Raw genomic sequence first — 23,418 nt, 5'->3', positions numbered from 1 at the left:
GTTTTTCCCATGAAAATCTGGTCACATTTGGCAGAGAGAAACTTCGAAAAGTGTGTTTGCAGTTTGTGTTAGGCTCAGAAGAACATGCTAGTGGCTTGCTACTACAATAGCTCAACATTCAATGCTTTCCAGAATGTCACTCATTGTGCCACACAGAATTGAAACTTCTGGATGGGGCACAGTCACCCATAACATCACTTATTTTTTCCTTTTCTCCTTATTAAAAAAAAAAAAAAAAAAAAAAGTACTTGGATAGAACATGCAAAAAGCTATGTTAAAAGAATATTAAGTGGTAAAAATAGTATGTGATCATATAATTGAAGAGTATCTTAGTGCAGTAGCAGACAGGCAGAATTAAGGCTGTATTAAGAACTTTTGATGATTGACTGTGTAACCTCAATAACATTAAGTAAATAGGGTTTTTGGGGTTTTTTTTTGCATGTGTGTGTATACAACTACACACAGAATGTAACATATTAATTTATTTGTGGTTGATTTCATTTGAAGAAAAATACATTTCCAGTAATTTTCTACATTTCTAGTAACTTTCATACAGTTACATTTCTAGTAGCTTTCAGAAAGCCAGAGAGACTTCAGTGAAAGATTGAATCATCTAGCAGATCAGTTTGCCCTTCAGTACCATATAGTCCTTAAGAACTATAGGATTCTAAGACATACAGCTTTTAGGCACTTCAAGAAAAGCTATACTGGCATGGCATATAAGTGACCTGAAGCTGGAGTGGTTCAGAAAAAAGCTGGTCTTCTCAGAAAAGACTGGTATGACCTTGGGTAATTAAGGATAAATGATCTGCTGTATGATCAAATCTCTCACTGAAGTCTCTGTGGGTTGTTAAAATTACCATAGGCTGTTGACACATACAAAACCATGATACTGGAAGTATATTTTTCTTTAAATAAAATAAACCTAAAATACAGTCATATGTTTTTATGAGTCATAATAGCTAAAGATAACAACTAAATATAAAACCAAAACTAAATATAAACTAAACACTACTAAATAAAAATTAAAAATTTTTCAATCATTAAATGAAATGAAGAAGCAAGGAACTTTAGAATGTGAAACTTGCTTTTTAAAAAATGTTGTGCTGATTGTCTCTTTTAAAACACAGTGCTACACTTTGAAATACTCATGCCTCAGTTGTGCAACTGAGGATTCTTCAATTTACATGGCGAGGAAGAGAGAATCAGTGAAACAACTGTATTTTTCATGTAATAAAGGGTAATTCCATGCTTTTTCTCTGTAAAGGATGTGACATTTGCACAGACATGTCCTGAATACTTTTATGTTGAATAAAGCCCAAAGGATGATGTGATGATAAAAAAGATAATTTGCAGTTCTTTGTAATCCAAGTGACTATTTTTTCCCCTCCTTGAATCAGCGATGACGTTTGGAAAGACTTGAAAAAAAATTTCTAACAGGCATCTTGTGACAGTTTAGAATTGAAATGAATCTAATCTGATGACTATGCGAGCAGCATGAATCTAAGCTTCAATTTACTTTTGTATTTCAAGTCTAGTTTTGTAATAATGAAGATTGAGCAGGCTGTGAGCACTCAATGATGACCCATTTCTAGTTACCTCAACCTACAAAGACAAACTTGGCATCTCCCACATGATCGATTGTCACCATAGAAACCAAGACTTAGAGCTAGAGGAGAGCCTGAGCTGCTTGCAATATTTTTCAGGCTCAGTATCTTAGGCCCCTGGGCATCACGGAAAATTACTGAGCTGTACTGAATCTGTCAGAGTTTGTTTATCTCCTTATTAAGGTTCTCTATATACAGTCAGACTATTTTAGTAAAAGCAAAGCACAAGTTGAGGAAAAAATGCCAGGGAAAAATTACTACAATAATTCTAATAAGAGGTTGTCTCACATTACTGATGCATCATTAAAATAATAAAGTTTAAAGTTTAATTTAAACACGGGTGGCTTTTCAGTGTGACAAATAATGGTGTGCATGTGCAGGGATACTTGAATTCTAAAAATGCATAAGAAGATTGACTAAGTTAAATAATTTTGGCTCAAGAAAAGCAGTTACTAATTACATTTTGCTCTTTCTTAAAACTATATTTTACTTCACCAGTGCAAATGATTTTTATTACCAATGCCCTATTGAGACACTACAATTCACTGTGATTTAATTTTAAGGGTAACTTTTGGTTTCCTTTAAAACATAACATTTTATCTTTCCATATAATGCATGTATGTGTCATTTTTCTCAGTAAATAGGAAGTATATGTTGGGGGGAGTAGCCCACAGAGAGCTAGTGGCTGACTCTTTCAAATACTCAAACAGTTAATAGTTTACTGTTATACTTATTGTAACATTTTAAAATGCATCTTAAAATCAAATAACAAATAAAATAAATTAGTGTGGTTTCTTTGTTAATAAGAAAATAAACTGTGTAAAGTGCTTTTCCAAAACATTTCCAAAGCAAACTTAATTTAAAATAACAAACTGGAATGACAAAAAGGTGAATATCACAGCTGTAGAAGCTCATTTCAAAGATATTTGTTTATTGGCTCTAATTAATTTGTGTTTTGGGGTGGGATGAGTGTGATGAGGAGAAATCAGGCCTGTGAAAGATAATGAACAAGCAGCACTGGAGACAAAAGACCACTTTTTCCTACCAATTTAAGCAACTGCTGTATGAGGCTTTTCAATGCTTTGCCAGTGATTTTAATCCTTGCCATTATCTTTAGTTGAAAAAAGTAATTCAGTCTTGATTCTAATGTTGTCCTGGGGCTTCTTATGAGCAAAGTTTGGGTATTTTCCCAGGCTGTGGTTTTATGCTGAATAATTTATGCTTATTTTGTGATGAAAATATAATCACATGAACTGAATGTATGGAGTTACCATATTTCTTTCATTTCATTTGAACTTGAACTAGGCAGGACTTCAAGAAGATCATTGATGATCTTGTGGTGAAGGCAGTTGAATAACACCCAGGACAATTTGGTTCTACCTCTGGCTCTTCTGTGGACTTTCTTTGTGATCCTGGGCAAGACACTTACTTAAACCAAAATTCCTTAGGTGGCCACTAATTGTGTGGTACTCATTTTCTGGGAGTCCAATTTGAGACACCATGGGCACGATTTTCAGAAGAGCTGAGCACTCACAACTGCAACTGATGTCAGTTGAAACTGTGGATGTTCAGCACTTTTGGAAAAATTAGTCTCTAGGTTGTTTGGGCAGCATTAATTCTAAAGGATTTCTGCCCACGAAAGATTGTGCCCAAATAAATTTGTTAGTCTTTACGGTGCCACAGGACTCTCATTGTTTTGCTAAAAAACAGACTAACACGGCTACCCCTCTGGAACTCATTAAGTCTAATGTTTCTTAATTTTTGAATGCCACCTTAGCATCCTCTTATATATCTTTTAATATATTTTGTACGTATTTATAAATGGATAGCTAACACAAGAATTTGGTGTTTGTGCCCTCCTCCTACTCCAGGAGCTTTATCCTCTTTTATCCCTCACCACAGGCAGTGGCATACAAATTAGGCAGTTTTGTTGCTGTTTTTTGCCTGGACTCATACATTTTAATCACTATTTTCAAGGGTAGCTGAAAGGTATGGAAGATACTTTGGTGTGTTTATACTGATACTGCCATTTTCCTCTGGCTTGCTGCCATTTTCTGGGAGTTGCTCTTCCCTGATTTGTCACAAACATAACATATAAGGGTAATGTCCTTATTTCTTATACATTAGTATGTCCTGATTAGATCATCATCTGTTGACTGGCTTTCATCCCTTCCACTGCAACCAACAAAAGCCACTCCTTATTTATCATCAAGGATCACTTCTAGAGTATTAGATTCCTCATTTGTCCATCTCATAAATGAATGCAAAGAGGGGACTGTGGTAAAGCTTGAATCTCAGATGAAATTGTGTGGAATGCTAACTGCTGTGCGATCAACCTAAGAACATAAGTTTTAAACTTTTCTCTTGCTGTTATACTGGTTTCTCCAGTAAATTTATAATCTCTCTTTCACCTAGACGACAAAAGGCCAGAGAGAGGCAACAGAAGTTGCTAGCTGAATTTGCTTCAAGACAGAAAAGCTTCATGGAAACCGCCATGGATGTTGGTAAGTTGTATTACTTATTTTATTGCATGTAGTTAAATTATTTTTAAAAACATCTGTTGTAGCAATTTCTGTTCACTTGATGCTCCCACAGATGCTTACAAATGTAGTTTCTATTAAAAAAAAAGAAACCCCAAACGCTGCAGCTTAATAAGACACTGTTACAAATAGGCTACATTTCCTGGACTTCAGATAATTCTTCATACTATGCACTTATACTGTATAGCTACTTACATCCTAGGATCGCCAAAGTACTCTTCTGTACTTCTTACAGATAAATTGAGGCAAAGTAATGAATGGTAAGTGGCTTGACCCAGGAATTGAATCTGACTTCCAATTCTGCTTTCTGACCACTTGACCATGCTCTCTACCAAACAAAGCATAGCATGACTGAAAATGTTCAGGAGTTACAGTTTGTAGAACTGAGCCCAAATGATCCACAAATCCATAATGAGTAAATAGTTTTTATACAGGGAGGATAAAAGTTTGTTTTTTTTCTAAATTTAAATTTAATAAATGTTTCTTTTTTAAAATAAACTCATTTAAAATTAAAATAGAAATGATGACAACCTTTGTTAGGCCTAAATTTACTGTAAACTATTAAAGTTATTTAAATAAAAAAAAAGCTGCAACAATGAGCCCTCCTCAAATTTTAGTCGTTAAAGGGTGCTGCTGCTTTTTTAATTATATAGAGACTCCAAAGGAAAACATCTTAACTTTTGAGGTCAACTCAAGCTTTATAAATATGTCACGATGTCATGTACTGCATATATATATTATTTTCAGCCTTGATCATGGAGCAAATACAGGTATTTACATTTTTCCAAATGCAAGTACTTTCAGGTTTTGTTGTGCAGAAAAGCTTTTGCATTAATTACTTTTGTTTTCTATTTAGAATATTTTCTTCATTTGGACTAGTTCACTCAAGTTAAGACAACATTTGGGAGTTAAAAAAAGTGGGAAAGCTTGTTTTCCTCTTCCAATTTATAAATAAAAATCAGGTGGGAGGGGAAGAACTCTGCTGATTTTAAAAACTTGAAGAATGTGGGGGCAGATTTTAAAAAATATTTAGGTGCCTAAAGATGCAGATATCTGCCTAATGGGATTTTCAAAAGTGCACCTTCCAAGCTACTATGCTATTTCCCCAAATTTAGTTATTTATTGAGCATATGGTATGTGTAATTTGTACTTAGGTCCAACATAAACTAGCTTTTATATTTTGGCTTATTTTTGGTTTATTTTATTTTTGGTTTGTTTTTAATTTTATGAATATGTGTTTGTAGTGTTACTGTGCTGGTCAAAGTATAGTACTGGGAGCCAAGAACTCCCTAGTTTTGTCACTGACTTCCTTGGTGTAATTTGGGCAAGTAGTTAATGTTTAAGCTTCTGTTTCCCCACCTGTAAAATGAGAACACTTACTTCATTGGGGAGATGTGAGACTGAATTAATTGCTTTTGTGTACAGTTCTTTGAAAATGGAAATTGTTATATTCAGTACGTGTTGTATTGTTTTTATTACTATATGATCATTCTCTTTTTAGGGTAAATGTGGGTAGACAGTGATAAACACAACTGAGAATAGAGAATGCATAAAGATTTTATCTCTTTAAACAAAAATCTTTCATAGCTTCCAAAGTGCTGGGAAAATTGTCCCTCTCACCAACAGAAGTTGGTTCAATAAAAGATACTACCTCACCCGCCTTGTCTTTCTAATATCCTGGAACCAACATGGCTATAACTATACTGCATACCAAAACACACGCACAGTCACCATTGATCCTCAGAGGGCTTCTTGTGTTATGTGTAAAAATAGCATGAGTTTCCATGTTTGTGTTTCAATATCAAATGTGCTCATTTTACAAGTCAAAAGAATCTCCTAACTGCAACCTTGCAAACTCCATTTGGATTCAGAGAGTCAAGAGCTCTCTCTTGTGTGTAATCACTAGTAATAAAAGTTTGCAAATTATTTAGGCCCTCAGTTGCATTTCTATTCCTCTTTGTCTTCTAATTATACTCTTTTGATAGCTGTGCAACCATGTTGCCATTTCGGTAGCCTAGATGTAATTGAATGAAACTTTTGTAAACAGTTGTGTTGATGCACAAGAAGGAATAGAATCCAATTTACTCTGTTTTAACGACAGTATGGATTCTGTATAAATAATATCAATAAATATATATATGTTTGCCACTTAATTAAGCATATATGATTCTGAATATACTCAAGGAGAAGATCTGTTGATTAAGACATTGTTATTTTTATATGACAGAAACAAGGTGGATGGAGTAATATTTTTTATTGGACCAACATCTGTTGTTGAAAGTGACAAGCTTTTGAGCTGCACAGAGCTCTTCTTTAGGTCTGTGCAGTTCAAAAACTTGTCTCCTTTGCCAGCAGAGGTTGGTCCAATAAAAGATTACCTCACACACTTTGACTTGCTCATATCCTGGAATCAACACTGCAAACAACTATTTTTGTATAGTCATGTTTCAGAGTAAAACTGGCAGTATGATGTCTGATGTAATCTCCTGAGCCTTGTAGTCCCCTCAAAATTGCTACTTTTAAAACTTTTGCTCTTAAAACAAAGTTATCATCTGATGGCATTGAGCTCTGTTATTGCCACTCCATGGCAGCACAATGTCGCAAAGTTATAATGTTGCATTCACCTCACAAAAAATTTGGGGATACTTAATGTCTTAAATTATGTCTTACATAATGTCCTACCATGTCTCAGCATAGCTCAAGCCCTCTTCGTGAAATTAACAGTGGCTTCTAATAAATTGTATAGATACTTGTAATTGATTGAATGAACTCTTCAGTGAATTGGTAAAAATTGTTCTAGGTAAACTTCTAAACTATTTTCTCAAATACATCTTTGTCTTGAATTTGACATATTACATAATTCTATCATTTATTTTATTATGAATGTTAAATATCTTGTGTTCCTTTAATCGTTTTATCATCTTTGGAGTACTCAATTAAATGTATATGGAAATGCCTCTTGACAAGTGGGCAATATCAGTGCTTACTCAGTTCTTTCCTAATATGCTTTCATTCTTAGCAGGCCGTCTTTCAGTCCTTGAAGCAATGCTCCTTAGCAAAGAGAAAAAAGTGCACATTTTTAAAGGAAGGTGACACACATTTCCTAACACTCAATCTTCTGAACCCAGTTAGAAAAACAAATTAGTTTTACTGGTCTCCTGAGAGCACACATGCTGGGTCAGGGCAAAAGATATTAGTGTGCTAATAGTTGCTTTGATACTGAGGGACCACCTTGACACATAATGAACAGCAAGAGGAATGCTGCCTACAGTTAGAATTGTAAACTGTATTTAGCATGTTTAGACACCTTTAACTAGCTCTTTGATTTCTGAAACTCATGCACTTAAACTCAGGAGACTACAGAATGAAATATAATGTCAAAAAGGTCAGTATTAAATTCTATAGTAAAACAAAGCAACAGATGTTTATCAAATTGGTTCAAGTTGGTACTAGGAGGTAGTGTATGCTGTGATTTATTGGCTTGGGGCACTCAGTTATACTGATCCAGGGCCAAACTCAGAGTGGTGCTGAGTAACCACAACTCCTGCTTAAATGCATGGGAATAGTGGATGTTTTGCACCACCCAGAATTTCAGTCACAAATTTAAATGGTTTCTTCCTCCCTAAGTAACATTTGGTATTAACTTTATTCCCTGTAGCTACACAGGGTTATAGTCAATTTATTTGATAATTTTGGATAAACAGAAATCTGCGGAGGTGATGGAACACTAAAAAAAACCTCAAGAACTTTCTAGTTGGTGATAAGAAGAGAATCCCCTGTAGTTCTAAAGAAGCCTTCCTATTACAGTATTGCTGGATGGTTCAATCACTAGCAGCTCTCTGAAGTAGTTCGACTATGTTAAGTTGACAGTGGATTTCATTAAAAGAGCAAAAGCTTTGTGTGCAAGTTGGACCATGTAGCTGCTGTGTTGGCTAAATACGGTTGGCATGTTTCCAGAGGTACAAGTGCAGAGAACCTGGTGTCAGAAAGTAATAAACTGAAATTTCACTTTGATATTCCACTCCTAAACTATGGCATACAGGCAACCTTACACAATTTCCAGCAATTCCAAAGAAATTATATGGTATGAAAATACTTACAAAGATAGACATTTTCAGCTCATCTTGAGGATAAGCTGCAAAGAAGAGGAAAATATACTCTTTAAGTATTATGATTTTTAAGGGAGGCTTAATAGTAATTAAAGAATTTTTCCTTTTACTTGAGAAATTGTATGTCTTGTCTATACATTCTTTCCTGGAACACCCAGTGATTGACTAGAGAACTACTAGGTTTATGACCTCAGAGAACCCATGCAAGAAAAAACATGATTAACTGAGATAGGGGGTTGTTATCACACTGATCATTATCATCTTATTATTACCTTGTGCTCCTGTTTTTTGTTGTATTCACCTGCTGTTTTGTGCTTTCTACTTAGGAACCATTCCTATAAAGACTTAAGAAGTTGCCTAACTTTCTTTGTTGTGAGTAATCCCCGGGACTTCAATGGGATCCCGCCAACCAGTATAAAGTTACGCATGCTTGTAAGTCTTTGGAGGATTGAGGCCTTAAATTGAGTATACTATAGATAGTGTCTAAATCTTTGTGTGTAAGTCTTGTCCAGAAATACATAAACAGTGCTACTGTTTTTCAGGTTTCAGCTGGCATCAAGCCGAGTGACCCAGGGGTTGGTCCTGGGGCCTGTTTTGTTCAAGATCTTCATTAGTGATTGGGATGGTAGTGTGGATTGCACCCTCATCAAGTTCGCGGATGACGCTAAGCTGAGGGGAGTGGTAGAGGATAAGAATAGGATAAAGGAATAGGATAAAGAGTGACCTAGACAAATTGGAGGATTGGGTCAAAAGAAATCCGATGAGGTTCAACAAGGACAAGTGCAGAGTCCTGCACTCAGGACGGGAGAATCCCATGCACTGCTACAGACTGGGGATCAACCGGCTAAGCAGCAGTTCTGCAGAAAAGGACCTGGGGGTTACAGTGGACAAGAAGTTGGATATGAGTCAACAGTGTGCCCTTTTTGCCAAGAAGGCTAGCAGCATATTGGGCTACATTAGTAGGAGCATTGCCAGCAGATCAAGGGAAGTGATTATTTCCTTCTTTTCAGTCCTGGTGAGGCCACATCTGGAATATTGTGTCCAGTTTTGTGTGCCCTCCCTTCCCCACTACAGGAAGGATGTGGACAAATTGAAGAGAGTCCAGTGGAGGGCCATGAAAATGATTAGGGGGCTAGGGCACATGATTTATGAGAAGAGGCTGAAGGAATTGGGCTTATTTAGTCTGTAGAAGAGAAGAGTGAGGGGAGATTTGATAACGGTCTTCAACTACCTGAAGGGTGGTTCAAAAATGTATGGAACTAGGTAGTTCTCAGTGGTGTCAGATGACAGAACAAGGAGCAATGGTCTCATGTTGCAGTGTGGGAGGTGTAGGTTATATATTAGGACAAACGTTTTCATTAGGAAGGTGCTGAAGAACTGGAATGGATTATCTAGGGGAGGTGGTGGAATCTCCATCCTTTGAAGTTTTTAAGGCCCAGTGGTGGCTTGACAAAGCCCTGGCTGGGATGATTTAATTGGGGTTGGCCCTGCTTTGAGCAGGGGGTTGGACTCAGTGACCTCCTGAGGTCACTTCCAATCATAATCTTCTGTGATTCTATGAAGTGTGTGGAGATATACAATATTCAGAAAAGGGATGTGATAATTCCACGCTTACTGATAACCATATTCGATACTCAAGAAATTCAGAGTCTGCTGGAGACTGAATCTCAATCAATACTGAAAGTCTCTGAAGGAGTAAGTACTAAGATGTTTCTCTAGGACTAGGAAAGATGTGGCCCTGGGATACCTCTTGAACCAAGCTGGATGATGGCAGAGAGTGAAAGGACACTGGAGAATGAGTATCATGAGTGTCTCTCTCTTTCTGTCTCTCTCGCAAACTGGGAAAGAATAGCAAGAATGAGCCACACAGCAGAAGGGTGTAGATGGGGTCTTCAGGACAAGGGAAAATACAGAACAGACAATATAATTTTTATGCCAAGAGAAACATTTCCAGATTCAAAATTCAAGTAATTAAAAAAAGTAGAAAATACCTTTTTCTTAAATGTCAATAGGTGATAGCTTTTTAGTTTTCTCTTCTAGAATAATTTAACCTCTTCTTTTTTTCTAACTCCCTCCTTTGTCTTTTTCACTTCCTCCCCAACTGGGCTTTCTAACTTCCCCATCTTTGTGGTGCTACCGTGCAGTGGTCCTTAAACTCCAACAAACTAAACCAAAGTACAGCTGGTCTTAAGCATCAGTAGCTTTCTCTTTGAAATGACACCTGTCAACCAAAAGTGGCTCTTGCCTCGCTGCACTGGAGAAGCTGAGAAACCTGTTGGATGTAGGTGGCAAAAATGTCAGGGGAAGAAGGTTTAAATAACAGGAAAGAAAGGGATTGGAAGCAATGGCAATGAGAAGGAAGGTTTTAGAGAGCAGAGTGAATGAGATTGAAAGGAGTGGGGAGAACAATAAAACATCTACCAGAGAACTGTGGACAGAGGGGAATAGAAAACAAGAGATGTACTGAGGTGATATTGAAAACCTGCATTTTGACTGAACAGTAAGTCACATGTTTTGGTGTCAGTGATCTTATTTATAGTGTGCTTCAGTAAATAAAAGGATTCCCAACTAGTAATGTGCAAGGATATAATCATGGCTATACTAGATCAGTCAAAACACAGAACTCCCTGATGCCATTTTATAATGAGATTTTTAAAACATTGATTTTTTTTTCATTTTGAATTATTTTCTGAGAAGAGAGCAGTTTTCCTCTGTTCCAAAAATTGAAGAGCTCTACCATAAAAATGGAAAACATGTAGCTAAAGCTGTATACAATTAATAAGGTTAAAGGCTAACCAATTACAGTAAAACCTCAAAGTTACGAACTGACGAGTCAATCACACATCTCATTTGGAATTAGAAGTACATAATCAGGCAGCAGATATTAAAAATGAAAAAGCAGCAGCAAATACTGTACAGTACAGTACTGTGTTAAATGCAAACTATTAAAAAGGAAAGGGAAAGTTTAAAAAGAAAAGATCTGACAAGGTAAGGAAATCGTTTCCGTGCTTTTTTCATTTAAATTAAAATGGTTAAAAGCAGCATTTTTCTTCTGCATAGTAAAGCTGTAGTAAATCAATGTTCAGTTGTAAACTTTTGAAAGACCATAACATTGAAAGACCATAACATTTTGTTCAGAGTTACGAACGTTTCAGATTTACGAACAACTTTCATTCCCGAGGTGTTCGTAACTCGGAGATTCTATTGTACAAGGACTGGATTTTAGTATTCTGATTGATCTGAACATAGATCCATGATGCTGCAGACCTGGAATTTGTCTCAGAATCTATAACCTAAACTACTTCTAAAATATTTTTTGCCCTTAATTAAGTTTCTAGCCATTTACATTTTCAAATGTGAACCAAATGTAAACTGCTGCTGTGTTGTCTGCCTAAGGCTGCAGACAGCCTGAATCCAAAATCTCTGAGATGTTTGAACAGTTTAGTTTAATGAAACATTTTTAGCTACTTCACTGGTGTTCATTTTTGCTAAAACATCTAGATAATATGCTTATACATCATTCCTAGCTGCAGTGGAGGCAGTAAGTTCTTGTCAAAGGTTGCTGGCCTAGGGAACTGAGCGATAAAGCACAAACAAAAATATCCTCTATGACCTTGCACTAGAAGGAGGGCAGGGGTGAGGTGCATTTCTTCTCCATTGCCAAAAGCACAATCACCTCCTGGTTGGCTCCTGCTTCACACAGTTTCCCTCCTGGGTGTTAAAACCCTTAAATGTCATCTTTGCAGCTGCCAAGACCTGCAGCTTTTCATCATCAGCCACTACAGTGCATACATTATATATATATATTTTTTTATTTTATTTATTTATTTATTTATTTATTTATTTATTTTTGAGAGAGAGAGAGAGAGAGAGAGAGAGAGAAGTTGATGCAAATTGAAAATATGGAGGAACCCTAGTAATTTAATATAAAAACAAAACAAGGCATATATAACTTACTTTTATTAATAAAGTACAAGGTTGTGCTATATGCTTTATGTCACAGGCTCCTTCCCTAAAGAATTTATGACCTACTTAGAATATAACAAAATCAGAGGTGAAATTTGGTGAGCATCTAAGGTTTTATTCTTTTCTCCTCACTTCCCTTATTTGTTCTTTATCTTTTCTATGGCTTATATTTATTTGCTGTATTGAATATACAGTACTTAGGTTTTTTAAATGTATTTGAAGCTACTGCAAAATGTTCAGTTTGCCATAGAATTTGGCACTGGAATGCTGAAGGAGAATGTAGGTGTCCTGCATATACTTACAGAATACAAGATAAGATTCTTTTCTGTCCTGTGGGAGAAATATTTTTTTTGGCTGTTTAGGACATAATTATATTTTTTCATATTCAATATAGGATGAAGAAGCCCCTTTTAACGTCTTGGAGTTGAGAAACAATTTATTTATAATCCAGTTTTTTTCCTTTAAATCATTCTTTTTCCTTTCTGGCAGTTGCTAAAAAATGCTTTCCAAAGGGAGGAAGAGTACACTGCCTTAGGGCTTGCCACCAGTATCTCTTTGCAAATGACTTGCAAAAATTTCCCTTGCACAGAAAGAACAAATTGCCCCTAGCCTACAAACTAGCCATGTTATCTTCTTGATATGTGCAGCCAGTGCCATTCTAGTTGCTGAATGATTCAAACCCTCTAGCAAATGTTTTTACTATTGCTATATATATATTATATGCTATATATTTACAGCTTGCTAGATGAGAAACAAACAGTGGCTTACGAAGTTAAATTACTTTATGTCCTTGGAAATGTATTTCAGTTCATTTGGCATAGCTTACCTTATTTACATGTAAGCCTTGTTGATTGTAATAGGAGATATTTTATATTAAGACATCCAAAGAAAGTGAAAATGAATATAAAGAATAATTTGCCGATTTAAAAGTACATAGACTTTAAAAGTACATAGACAGCTTGCTTTTTATAAAACCCTCATTGTTTTTAATACCATCCTAGAAGCTAGAAAATGTAAGTTCACATATTTTAAAAATTAAGAACTAATATTCTATATATATTTCTTCTTTACAGCACTTTACAATCATTGAATAATATAAAGGATTGGGGTAAGGAGGCATAGCACTTCAACAAAAACTCCAAATAAATAACTACTTAAAACTTTTCACAGAGCATTGTCAGTGAGCGTACAGTTCATCAAGTCACTTCCAGAGAAGTAGTTAAGCAAGGAAATAACCAAACCATTACTCACCTTATAATATAAGCCTTGTGAAGTTACACAACTGTGATTCTATGGAAGAAAGAATGAATTACCAGGTTCCCATCTGAGTATGGTGCTGGCAGAGCCATGTTTCCTCAAAGATCTCACTAATGATCTCCAACTCCTCAAGTACAACTACAAAATGATAGGAAGGAAAAGAGAATATAATTGGTAGAATTGAAATAAAATTACCTAAATACTAGAGAGAAAAAACAATTGAATATTCTATAAAAATGCTCATAAATGTCTAACAAGGCATGAATAACTCACGACAGACTACCCAAGACATTGCTGCATTATTTTTTTCACTATTCATACATTAAAACAAATAGGTATGGTATCAAAAGGTATACTAATTTTGCATATAAATTTCATCTGTAGTAAAACACTGAGTTTTATTGTATCTGAGTGAACAGCCTCCAAGTGAAATCCAATATAGATAACTGAAATCCAGGTACTTCTGAAACATTTGAGTTCCACAGTCCTTATTACACATTCATAAGCTATAGTACCGTAGTAAAGTGTTTTGGAGGTAGGGTTGTGGGGAGGGGAATCTCTGTTCATCTTCTCGAGTGTCTTGAGTGAGAAACATGGTTGTCAGGACCTAGCACAAGTTCAGTTGGGAGCATGTGGTTAGAATTAAGGTAGTGAGAAGGTGGGTTGCTTAGGAGGAAAGGGGAAAATGGAAGGCTGAAACAAGGAGGACCATAGAAATAGGTATCCTATTTCTTTTCATGCATCCTAAACCTCTCACCACCAATGATGTGGCTACTTTCAGTTCACCTTCAACATCCTGATCCAGTCATGAACCCTGTATCCATCCTCTTTCCTGTTACCAAACTCTACTCTGTGATATAAGCCACAAACTGAATCTTCTCTTCCAAAGTACCAAAATCCTTTAAGAATACTCTTCTAACCCTCCTTTCTGCCAAACAAGCCACATTTTCCCCCTCTCCATGTTTATTTTAGGATTGTTGTCCCAGTTTTGTTACCCTACTATCATCTGTACATAAAGCCAGAAGTTGATGGTATACTTTTAAACAATGCCCTTCTGGCATAGACCCAAAACTATTTTTAGCTGGTTAATTAACTGCAAAAGGCAGGGTTAATTACCTGTAACTTCTTTGTCACCAATAAATACACCTATCTTTTCTTCAAATGTAAATTTGTGTAACCTGGGCTAATTCTGATTTTGGAGTTTAATGGTTTTTGTGAATTTTGTTCTTGGACAATACAGTCTCAGTACATTATGTGGAGCTTACAAAGATGATGCTTTCTTAGCAGAAAACTTGACTTCAGTTCAGAGGCTAACTAGGCCTATTAATTTAGTCTGAACCAGCAATCTTAAGTGCGGGCTTGTCCATTTAAACAAAAATCTTGTCTCGGGGCAATGATTGCTACTGAGGTTTTGAATCCTCACTCATTTCTCTAATTTGTTAATTTTACATCCAAGCAGTTTTTTGCCTTCATTGTCACTCAGGAGATTGCCTTCTCATTTGAATAGGAAGTTTTTGGATTCAAAGATGTAGCCCCCTTGTATTTGTCTTTTTCTTAATGGTGCCTAAAACTAAAAGAGCCTTGCATCAGATCTAAAAGGTTATGGAGTAAACCAGTGGTTCCCAAGCCGTGCTCTGGGGGCCAAAAGTTCCTTGCAGGGTCTTTCAGAGTGTCCTGCAGCTCCCTTCCTGCTGGCTGCAGAAGGGATTCGCTGCCTAAATACCCAGGCAGAGTGGAGAGCATTGCCGGTGCAGGCTCCTTGCTGCAGCCAAGGGGATTGGAGATCAGCGCTCCCCTCCCTTTGGCTGTTGCAGGGAGCATGGCAAAGCACTCTGCCTGGGGCCCTAGGGTCTGGGGGGTTCCTTCTGGAGTCAGAGGGAGGGGATCACTGATCTCCCATCCCCCTGGCTGCAGAAGGGAGCTGCTGCCTGAGTACCCAGGCGAAGTGCATTCCCAATGTAGACTCTTTGCTACAGCCAAGGGCGTGGGATAGCAGTACTCCCCTCCTCTTGGCTGTAACAGGGAGCATGGCAAAGCGCTCTGCCTAGGTCACTAGATGCTGGGTCACTGCTGGAGCCAGAAGGAGGGGAGCAGTGATCTCCCGTCCCCCTGGCTGTAGAAGGGAGCCACTGCCTAGGGACCCAGGTGAAGCTCACGGTTTCCCTGCTGCAGCCAGGGGGACAGGAGATCTGTGTGGGGGAAGGAAGGCTGCTTGTGGAGACTGGTGGCCCTTTAGGTTTGTAAAAATTATATTTCCCAAAAAGGTTGGGAACCACTGGAGTAAGTCTACCTTTGGTCATTTTCATTGTTAAATCCAGGCCAGTGTGCTTTGATCCTGTTCCACATGCAGCAGAGATGTAAGACGCTATTGGCATACATCACTGTGTTTCTAAAATTTTTTAAAATAGTATCTATATTTTACTTTTGACATTTCTGCTAGTTTTATTTTAATTTTTAAAGACAAATTTTATTAAGATATAGATTATCATAGTGTGGATACAAGTATCAAACACTGACACTTGTCCCTGCAAGCAGCTGTAAAACAATGAACCAGGGAGTAAAATAGTTTTTGTTTTTGTTATATTCATGCAATGAGTAAATATATTTTTTCAATCATCTGCCTTAACCCTGACATCCAGATTGCATACTAATGGATCAAAGGGAAGTAGAGCCTAAATAAATCAAATGCATAACTTCTTTTGTTTTACGGTATATTGCTGTAAATTGTTGAACAAATACTACTAAATCAAGACTATTTTAATTTCCTATTCATATTTAAAATTGCATATTAGGGAAATGAGAACTATGAAGGAAGTAAAAGACTCATTCTCTGATGTTAGACAGCCTTATGTGGTTTTAGTTCATTGGAAGATTTAAAAATGAAGAGACAAGACTGACCATTTCTCTGAAACTGGGGCAATAGAAATTGCATCTGTCATCGCAGCTGACAAGCAGAATGCAATAAATATCTTGAAAAGTATTAGCTGAGAAGGCAAAAACCCTGCTTACACCAAATTAAGACCAAGATTGGTAGCACACAATATACAAGAGCTATGAAAAATAATTGGTAGCACACAATATATCAGAGTTGGGATGTGCCAATTAATAAAAGACATATGTAATGGATATTGAGGTCTTTAAAAGAAGTCTTATAGTGTTAGTGTTCCACCTCTTCATGAAAAGATGTTGAAAGTGATATTTTATTTGAAGCTGACAGTAATGAAAGAGCAGGATCACTTTGTTTATTTCCTTTCCACACACCTCTCTGCTTTGTGTGTGTGTGTTGGGGGGTGGGGGATGTTGTAAAACAACAGCAGCAAAAAGAATCTAAAACAACCCCAAAGCCCTGCCCAGTCAGCCATTGTTTAGAATAGCATCAAAACGTTGAAAATTAAAAATAGCTTTAGTGTTGCCATTTCCCCCTTACAATAACAGATGTGTCACACAGTTTCTCTGATAGCTAATGTATAATGGAGTATTCTGAATTTCATAGTGGGAGGGAAATTATTTGCAATTTATATATTTTGCTTATCATTTACTGTTCATCAGGCTGCCACTAGATGGTGATAAATGTTTGTCCAATTTTAATAACCATAGGCTAATAAGGATTGCAAGGAAACTGCTTTTCATAAAGAGATTTAGCTCTCTGCTAATATGTGGAAAAATCATATTGCAATGATATTCATTAAGAGCACATGCAAATTAATGATCAGCATATCATGGCCTCCCTTCCTACTGTAATTTTTGCTTCCAATAGCTTAAAATATCTTCCTTTTGTGACAATTGATCATTTCTTTTTTACACACTGGGAGTTCTAAAAGGCATTTAGAGTTGGAAATGTTTTTATCCTTTTTTGTATAGATTAGAGATGTCTGGGTAGTGCTTTACCTATCACACCACACTCTTTATGGGTATTTGATAAATATCTGACTTACCAATCAGTATATTGGGTATTATGACAGTAACCATCAGTTCTGAATGTGCTATTCTGTTTTCCAAGGTGGTGCACACCTGACTGACGCTGTTGTGATTTCACTTCTGAGAGTACTGTTTTCACAAATTCCTTTAGCGAACTTCTTAAATAATACTGCTGTTTGGAGGATTATCATATTCTCAGCTTTCCTGGTGGAAAATAATTATTGTCATGCAGGCTAGAGGGGTGCATTTATTATATTATTTAACATCAATATGTCAAAATCATAATTCATATGAGATATGCCATGTCAGATACTGTTAGAAAGGCTATAATGTGCTAAGTAAGATGATAATGTTTATGTTCATGTGTCATATGTGTAATGGAAGTTATGGATATGTTTGATATATCTGTATTTAAAATTGTGCTGTGTCTGGGACACACCTCAGACAGGATGGCTGCTGATGCCTGGTTAATGGCCCATTAAGAAATTCACAGGTACAAGGGGCCCAGGGGGAGAAGCCAGGGATATACCTGATGAGTCACCAGGACTTACTCATGTGACTCTGGACTCCATTTTGGTTCCTGCAAAATTTCATAAGCAGCATGGCACAGACCAAAGGACATAAAAGGCAGCTGCCTGGGATCCATTTTTTCTTCAGTCACCAGTCTTTAGTTCGTCTTTTCAGTCTTTCAGTCATCACTTACCTGTGGATCAACTCATCTACTGAAGTTGTGAAACAAAGGGCTGAGAGCCATCCAGGTATTGGATGTATACCAGAGGGACTATACAAGCCTGCAAACTCCACAATTCTTCTAGAAACCTGATATATATGGACTTTCAAATCATTTGTATGTATCTGATTGCTTTAATCCTTTAACATTTCTCTCATAGTTTTTCTTTCCTTTTATAATAAACCTTTAGTTTTATTTACTAAAGGATTGGCTGGCAGCATGGTATTTTGGGTAAGGGCTAAACTTATATTGATCTGGTACTGTGGCTGACCCTTTGGGGTCAGGAGAAACCTTTTTGATAAAGAGCATAGAGTTTAAATAACTTTACTGGACCTAGTGACTGATTGGGAGCCGGAGACTGAAATGCAGTAAAGGGAGCTGTATATATCTTTATTTTGGCTTCTTGATAACTAATGTGGGGAATCAGAAGCACTGTTTGTGGCTGGTTGGGAAGTCTGACTTCAATGTCATACACCAGTGCTGGGAGAATCTGCTCTCCTTTTGCAGCCTGCCCTGACCTTGGCATTTTCAGGTGGCTACCCTAGGCACGAAAGCGCCACAGTGGCATAGTCGCGGCAGGACCCACAGAACCAGAACATCTGGGTTTTGGATCAGAACATCACGCTATTCCAAATTTTAAAATTTCATATTGAGAGTGTTAAAATTAAAGTTAGTTAAGATGAGTGATTCACAAATAGATAAAGCAATGAAGCTGCAAGCCTTGAGAGAAAGACGGCATCTTTGGTCTGAGAGAGAAATGGCTGAGATAGAAAGAAAAGAGGACGAGAGAGCCCAGGAACTCAGAGGGCTGAAACCAGAAGCAGAAGCAAGAATTTCCAAACGTAAATGTGAAATCCAAGCAATAGAAGAAATGGCAGATCTGCGATTTCAGGAAAGACAAAGGATGGATGAACTGGAGGAGAGGGCTCATCAGATGTGGATGGAAAAAGCCAGAATCCAACTCCAGATCCTGGAAAAGAAAAAAGGTCTGACCTCACCTGGAAGTCCAACTTCTCTTAACAGCGATTGGAAAAGAATCTTTCTAGTTTATAGCAATTTTGATATGTTTGATACTGATATGGTAAATATATGTAACCAGGTTAAGGTCACCCAATCCAAGAAAGAGTATAAAGGTAAATCTTCTATGTTACCTGTAATAAACAGGGAAATTTGTGAAGGGGAAGTACATGACTCCAAGTTGTCTGTATTTGGCCAGGTATGCTGTAGCAAGGAAGAGAGTGTCTCTAGCTTTGGGATTGTGGAAAATAGCGGCTTGTCTGTTCAGAAAAGTTTATCTGCTGAGAGGGAGAAACTGTCTCCAAATGCTAGTCTGCTGTGAGTGGCACTTTGTCTGTTGAGGAAACCATCCCACTCTCCCAGGATTTGTCTGTGAACAGCCATGTGGGTTGGGACAAGGGGGAGGAAAGTTCAAAGTATTTGTCTGTTAAGAATAGCAGTTTATCTGCTGGGGGAGAGTTGGAGAAGGCAGAAAGTAGCTCAGAGTTTAGGCTGATTGAGGATTTGTCAGTTGTACCAGAGGTGGTTCTGGATTCAACTAAAACCCAGGAAGGAAATGTTTCTAAGCCTGTGTCTGTTGGGGGTAATGACTTGCCCATGGAGGAAGCTACCCCAATCTCCAAAAGTTTGTCTGGGAACAACCATGTGGGTTGGGGCAAAGGGGTGGAAATTTCAAACTATTTGAATGTTAAGAATAGCAGTTTATCTGCTGAGGGAGAGTTTGTCTCCAAACTTCTGTCTAAAGAGCAAACAGGGTGTACCTCTCAGCTTATGCTAATTGAGGATGTGCCAGTTGTCTCAAAGTTGGTTCTGGACTTAACTGAAACCCAGAAAGAGTCTGTTAGGGCTCAGGAAAATGTTTCTGTAGAGCAACCCCTAGCTGAAGTGGGAAAGGACATTTCTGTGGAAAATGGATAGTTGCCTAAAACTGCTCCTGAAGGAATAAAACCTCCTAGTAGCTTTTGCAAGCAGTTTTCTGCAACTGAAGGGTGTGAAAATGAATTGATTAAGGTAGCTCAGGATGAATCACTGCCTGTAGCAAGCATCAGCTTATATGTTGAGAGACTTGATTCAGTTTCTAACTGCCAGAGCTTTTCACGTGTGGATGGATTCACTGACTTGGTTTTAGAAAGGTCCAGTCTGGATACCTTGGAAAAGGTTCCAGATGGAGTGGAAGTTATTAGGAAGCTTAAACAGCTTAACCAAGGGGCAGTGCTTCATCATTATAGTGGGGAAACAATGATGTTGGAACATGACTGTCTCCAGGTTGCTAACTCTGTAAGTGAACACAGAGTGCCTCAGTTTCAGAGGGAAGATTGGGCAGCTGAAGCTACACAGCAGGACAGATGTGCAGTTGATCTCCTGGAAAAACAGCAGTTGGTAGGCAAACTCTTACCTCTGAATGCTTTGGATATATCTTGTAGTCTCTTAGTGGACTCAGGTACATCTGATGCTATGTGGAACCAGAGATTGGCAATGGAAGAACCCGGTTTATGAGATGCTAGTGAGAATGGCTGATATCTCTTTAAAACCAAGTCCAGACTTGAAATGGATAGTAGTTAAAAATTTGGAAACTAGTGAGCTATCTAGTGTGTGTGTTGGTAGTGCAAGTTACCTGCCTGACACGGGGGAAAAAGATCTACCTAACTGTTAGCATGAAGGACACACCTGGCAAGATCACAAGCAGAGATTATGCAGCAAGAGCAGATCCAACCCACTGTTGAGCTAACTGAACCCTTACAAATGTTTGTAAAAAATTGAAGAACATTGTTACCTCCATAGTGAACCTTACAAAGAAAAAGCCTGTTTTAACTAAACATGATTTTGCTGTTAATATTAGGTTCAATGTTGAGTCTTGTAATTAGTTTGTTGCTAGTCCCAGAAACTGTAGAAATGTACCATGTGCCTGATATTTTGTAAAACCTTTGGAACATGTGAGAAATTGTATTAATACAAAAGCAAAAATGAAAAGTTCCTGTGATGCATTCAGCAGTGTCTAGGAACACCCCTTTCTGCATCAATTTTTCGTGGGGGATGTGACGCTGGCTGCATTAGGGGGACCCTTAAGGTGTATTCAGGAGCTCTGATTACTCCCTTCTACACCAATCTCGTATTGGGGGTGTCACACTGGCTGGATTGGCGGGGGCATTTATTATATTATATAACATCAATATGTCAAAATCATAATAATTCATATGAGATATGCCATGTCAGATACTGTTAGAAAGGCTATAATGTGCTAAGTAAGATGATAATGTTTATGTTCATGTGTCATATGTGTAATGGAAGTTATGGATATGTTTGATATATCTGTATTTCAAATTGTGCTGTGTCTGGGACGCACCTCAGACAGGATGGCTGCTGATGCTTGGTTAATGGCCCATTAAGAAATTCACAGGTACAAGGGGCCCAGGGGGAGAGTCACCAGGACTTACTCACGTGACTCTGGACTCCATTTTGGTTCCTGCAAAATTTCATAAGCAGCATGGCACAGACCAAAGGACATAAAAGGCAGCTGCCTGGGATCCATTTTGTCTTTAGTCACCAGTCTTTAGTCTGTCTTTCAGTCATCACCTACCTCTAGATCAACTCATCTACTGAAGCTGTGAAACAAAGGGCTGAGAGCCATCCAGGTACTGGATGTATAGCAGAGGGACTATATAAGCCTGCAAACTCCACAATTCTTCTAGAAACCTGATATATATGGACTTTCAAATCATTTGTATGTATCTGATTGCTTTAATCCTTTAACATTTCTCTCATAGTTTGTTTCTTTCTTTTTATAATAAACCTTTAGTTTTATTTACTAAAGGATTGGCTGGCAGCGTGGTATTTTGGGTAAGGGCTAAACTTATATTGATCTGGTACTGTGGCTGACCCTTTGGGGTCAGGAGAAACCTTTTTGGTAAAGAGCATAGAATTTAAATAACTGGTCTCTTTACTGGACCTAGTGACTGATTGGGAGCCGGAGACTGAAATGCAGTAAAGGGGGCTGTGTATATCTTTTATTTTGGCTTCTTGATAACTAATGTGGGGAATCAGAAGCATTGTTTGTGGCTGGTTGGTAAGTCTGACTTCAGTGTCATCCACCAGTGCTGGGAGAATCTGCTCTCCTTTTGCAGCCTGCCCTGATCTTGGCATTTTCAGGTGGCTACCCTAGGCACAGAAGGGTCACAGTTATCTCCACATTTGTTGATATCAGTTTGTGCGATATCCCAAATCAGACTGAGATGGTCTGTCTATTGTATGAAATAAATATGCATACTAAAAAAAGTGACGACTCTGACAGAGTTCCTTTTAAAGAAACAAAAATAGCCAGATATTAAATATTATCTTTATTTGTGATATAAACTAATATATAATCTTCTCAATAGCTTCCAAGTCTGTCCGTTTGTGGAAATTTATAGATTTCTAGCAAGGATCTTTACCCAGTTTTAATGTGGATGTCATCACTGGATCCTTTTTATTTGCAGTAAGACCCTGGTTTTTTTGATAATGTGAATTGGTGTTTGGATGGCTTAAAAGAGAAGTGGGAAACCCTTATTAAGTTTTTACAAGGGTGATTTACCTCTGGAGTTGCATATCTCACACAGGCTCCACTGTGAAAAAAGAGGAAGCTAATGTTATCACCTCTTTTACAGGCCTGCTAAGGAGAGAGGAGAGCATGAGAGAGATGAGAATAACTAATTTACTTGTTGAACCGCAGGGAAGATGAAAGTAGAAATAAGAGATGGGAAAAGAAGAACAATAGAGGGTTACTGTTTGATTTACCTCTGCTGTCAGAATCCCCCAGTGGAGGATGTTGGATAGTTCCATCATCCAACCTAACTGTTCAGATGGCAGTAGGTTAGTGATAATGTGGGAGAGCAGAGAACAAAAGAAAGAAGCAGTGAAGAGACGAATCAGAAAAGGGACAGCAAAGAAAAAGTGAGACTAGATAAGAGAGGAGGGAGTAAGATAGTACCTTACCTCTGATACCAGCATCCATTATCTAACAGTGAGTTGCTTGTAGGAAAGCCACACGAAGGAGAGAGGAAAAACATAGGAACAGTAGAAAAGGGAGAGGGAAGAAGAAGAAGGAAGGAAGAACCATATAGTTCATGCCCAAAAGGGAGCAAAGAGATCTCAAAGAAACTCAGAGTCTGCCTCATTCAGTGCACAGGATGGATGCACTTACTATCATAATGGAACATTCTTGTAAAATACAAAAGGAAATGACAGTTGTGCCATCTTTGTACTTGTTGAATACTGAAGAATGGAGAAATCTTGGGTAA

The 23,418-nt window shown here is 37.7% G+C and overlaps 1 protein-coding gene across 3 annotated transcripts in view; it reads left to right on the top strand.

The window, feature by feature from the left end:
• Positions 1-23,418, top strand: part of UBR3 (ubiquitin protein ligase E3 component n-recognin 3) — a 184,666-nt gene that overhangs the window by 86,395 nt on the left and 74,853 nt on the right. For all 3 annotated transcript variants that reach the window (XM_067549265.1, XM_067549264.1, XM_067549266.1), the window contains exon 24: positions 4,023-4,111. In XM_067549265.1, the coding sequence (XP_067405366.1) occupies positions 4,023-4,111 (89 nt within the window). The remainder of the gene's footprint in view (positions 1-4,022; positions 4,112-23,418) is intronic.

The sequence above is a fragment of the Emydura macquarii genome, unplaced genomic scaffold (genome assembly GCF_026122565.2).
Source record: "Emydura macquarii macquarii isolate MOO-44397 ecotype Brisbane River unplaced genomic scaffold, CSIRO-AGI_Emac_v2 contig_1253, whole genome shotgun sequence".
NCBI lineage: Eukaryota > Metazoa > Chordata > Testudines > Chelidae > Emydura > Emydura macquarii.
This window is presented reverse-complemented; position numbering and strand designations above follow the sequence as displayed.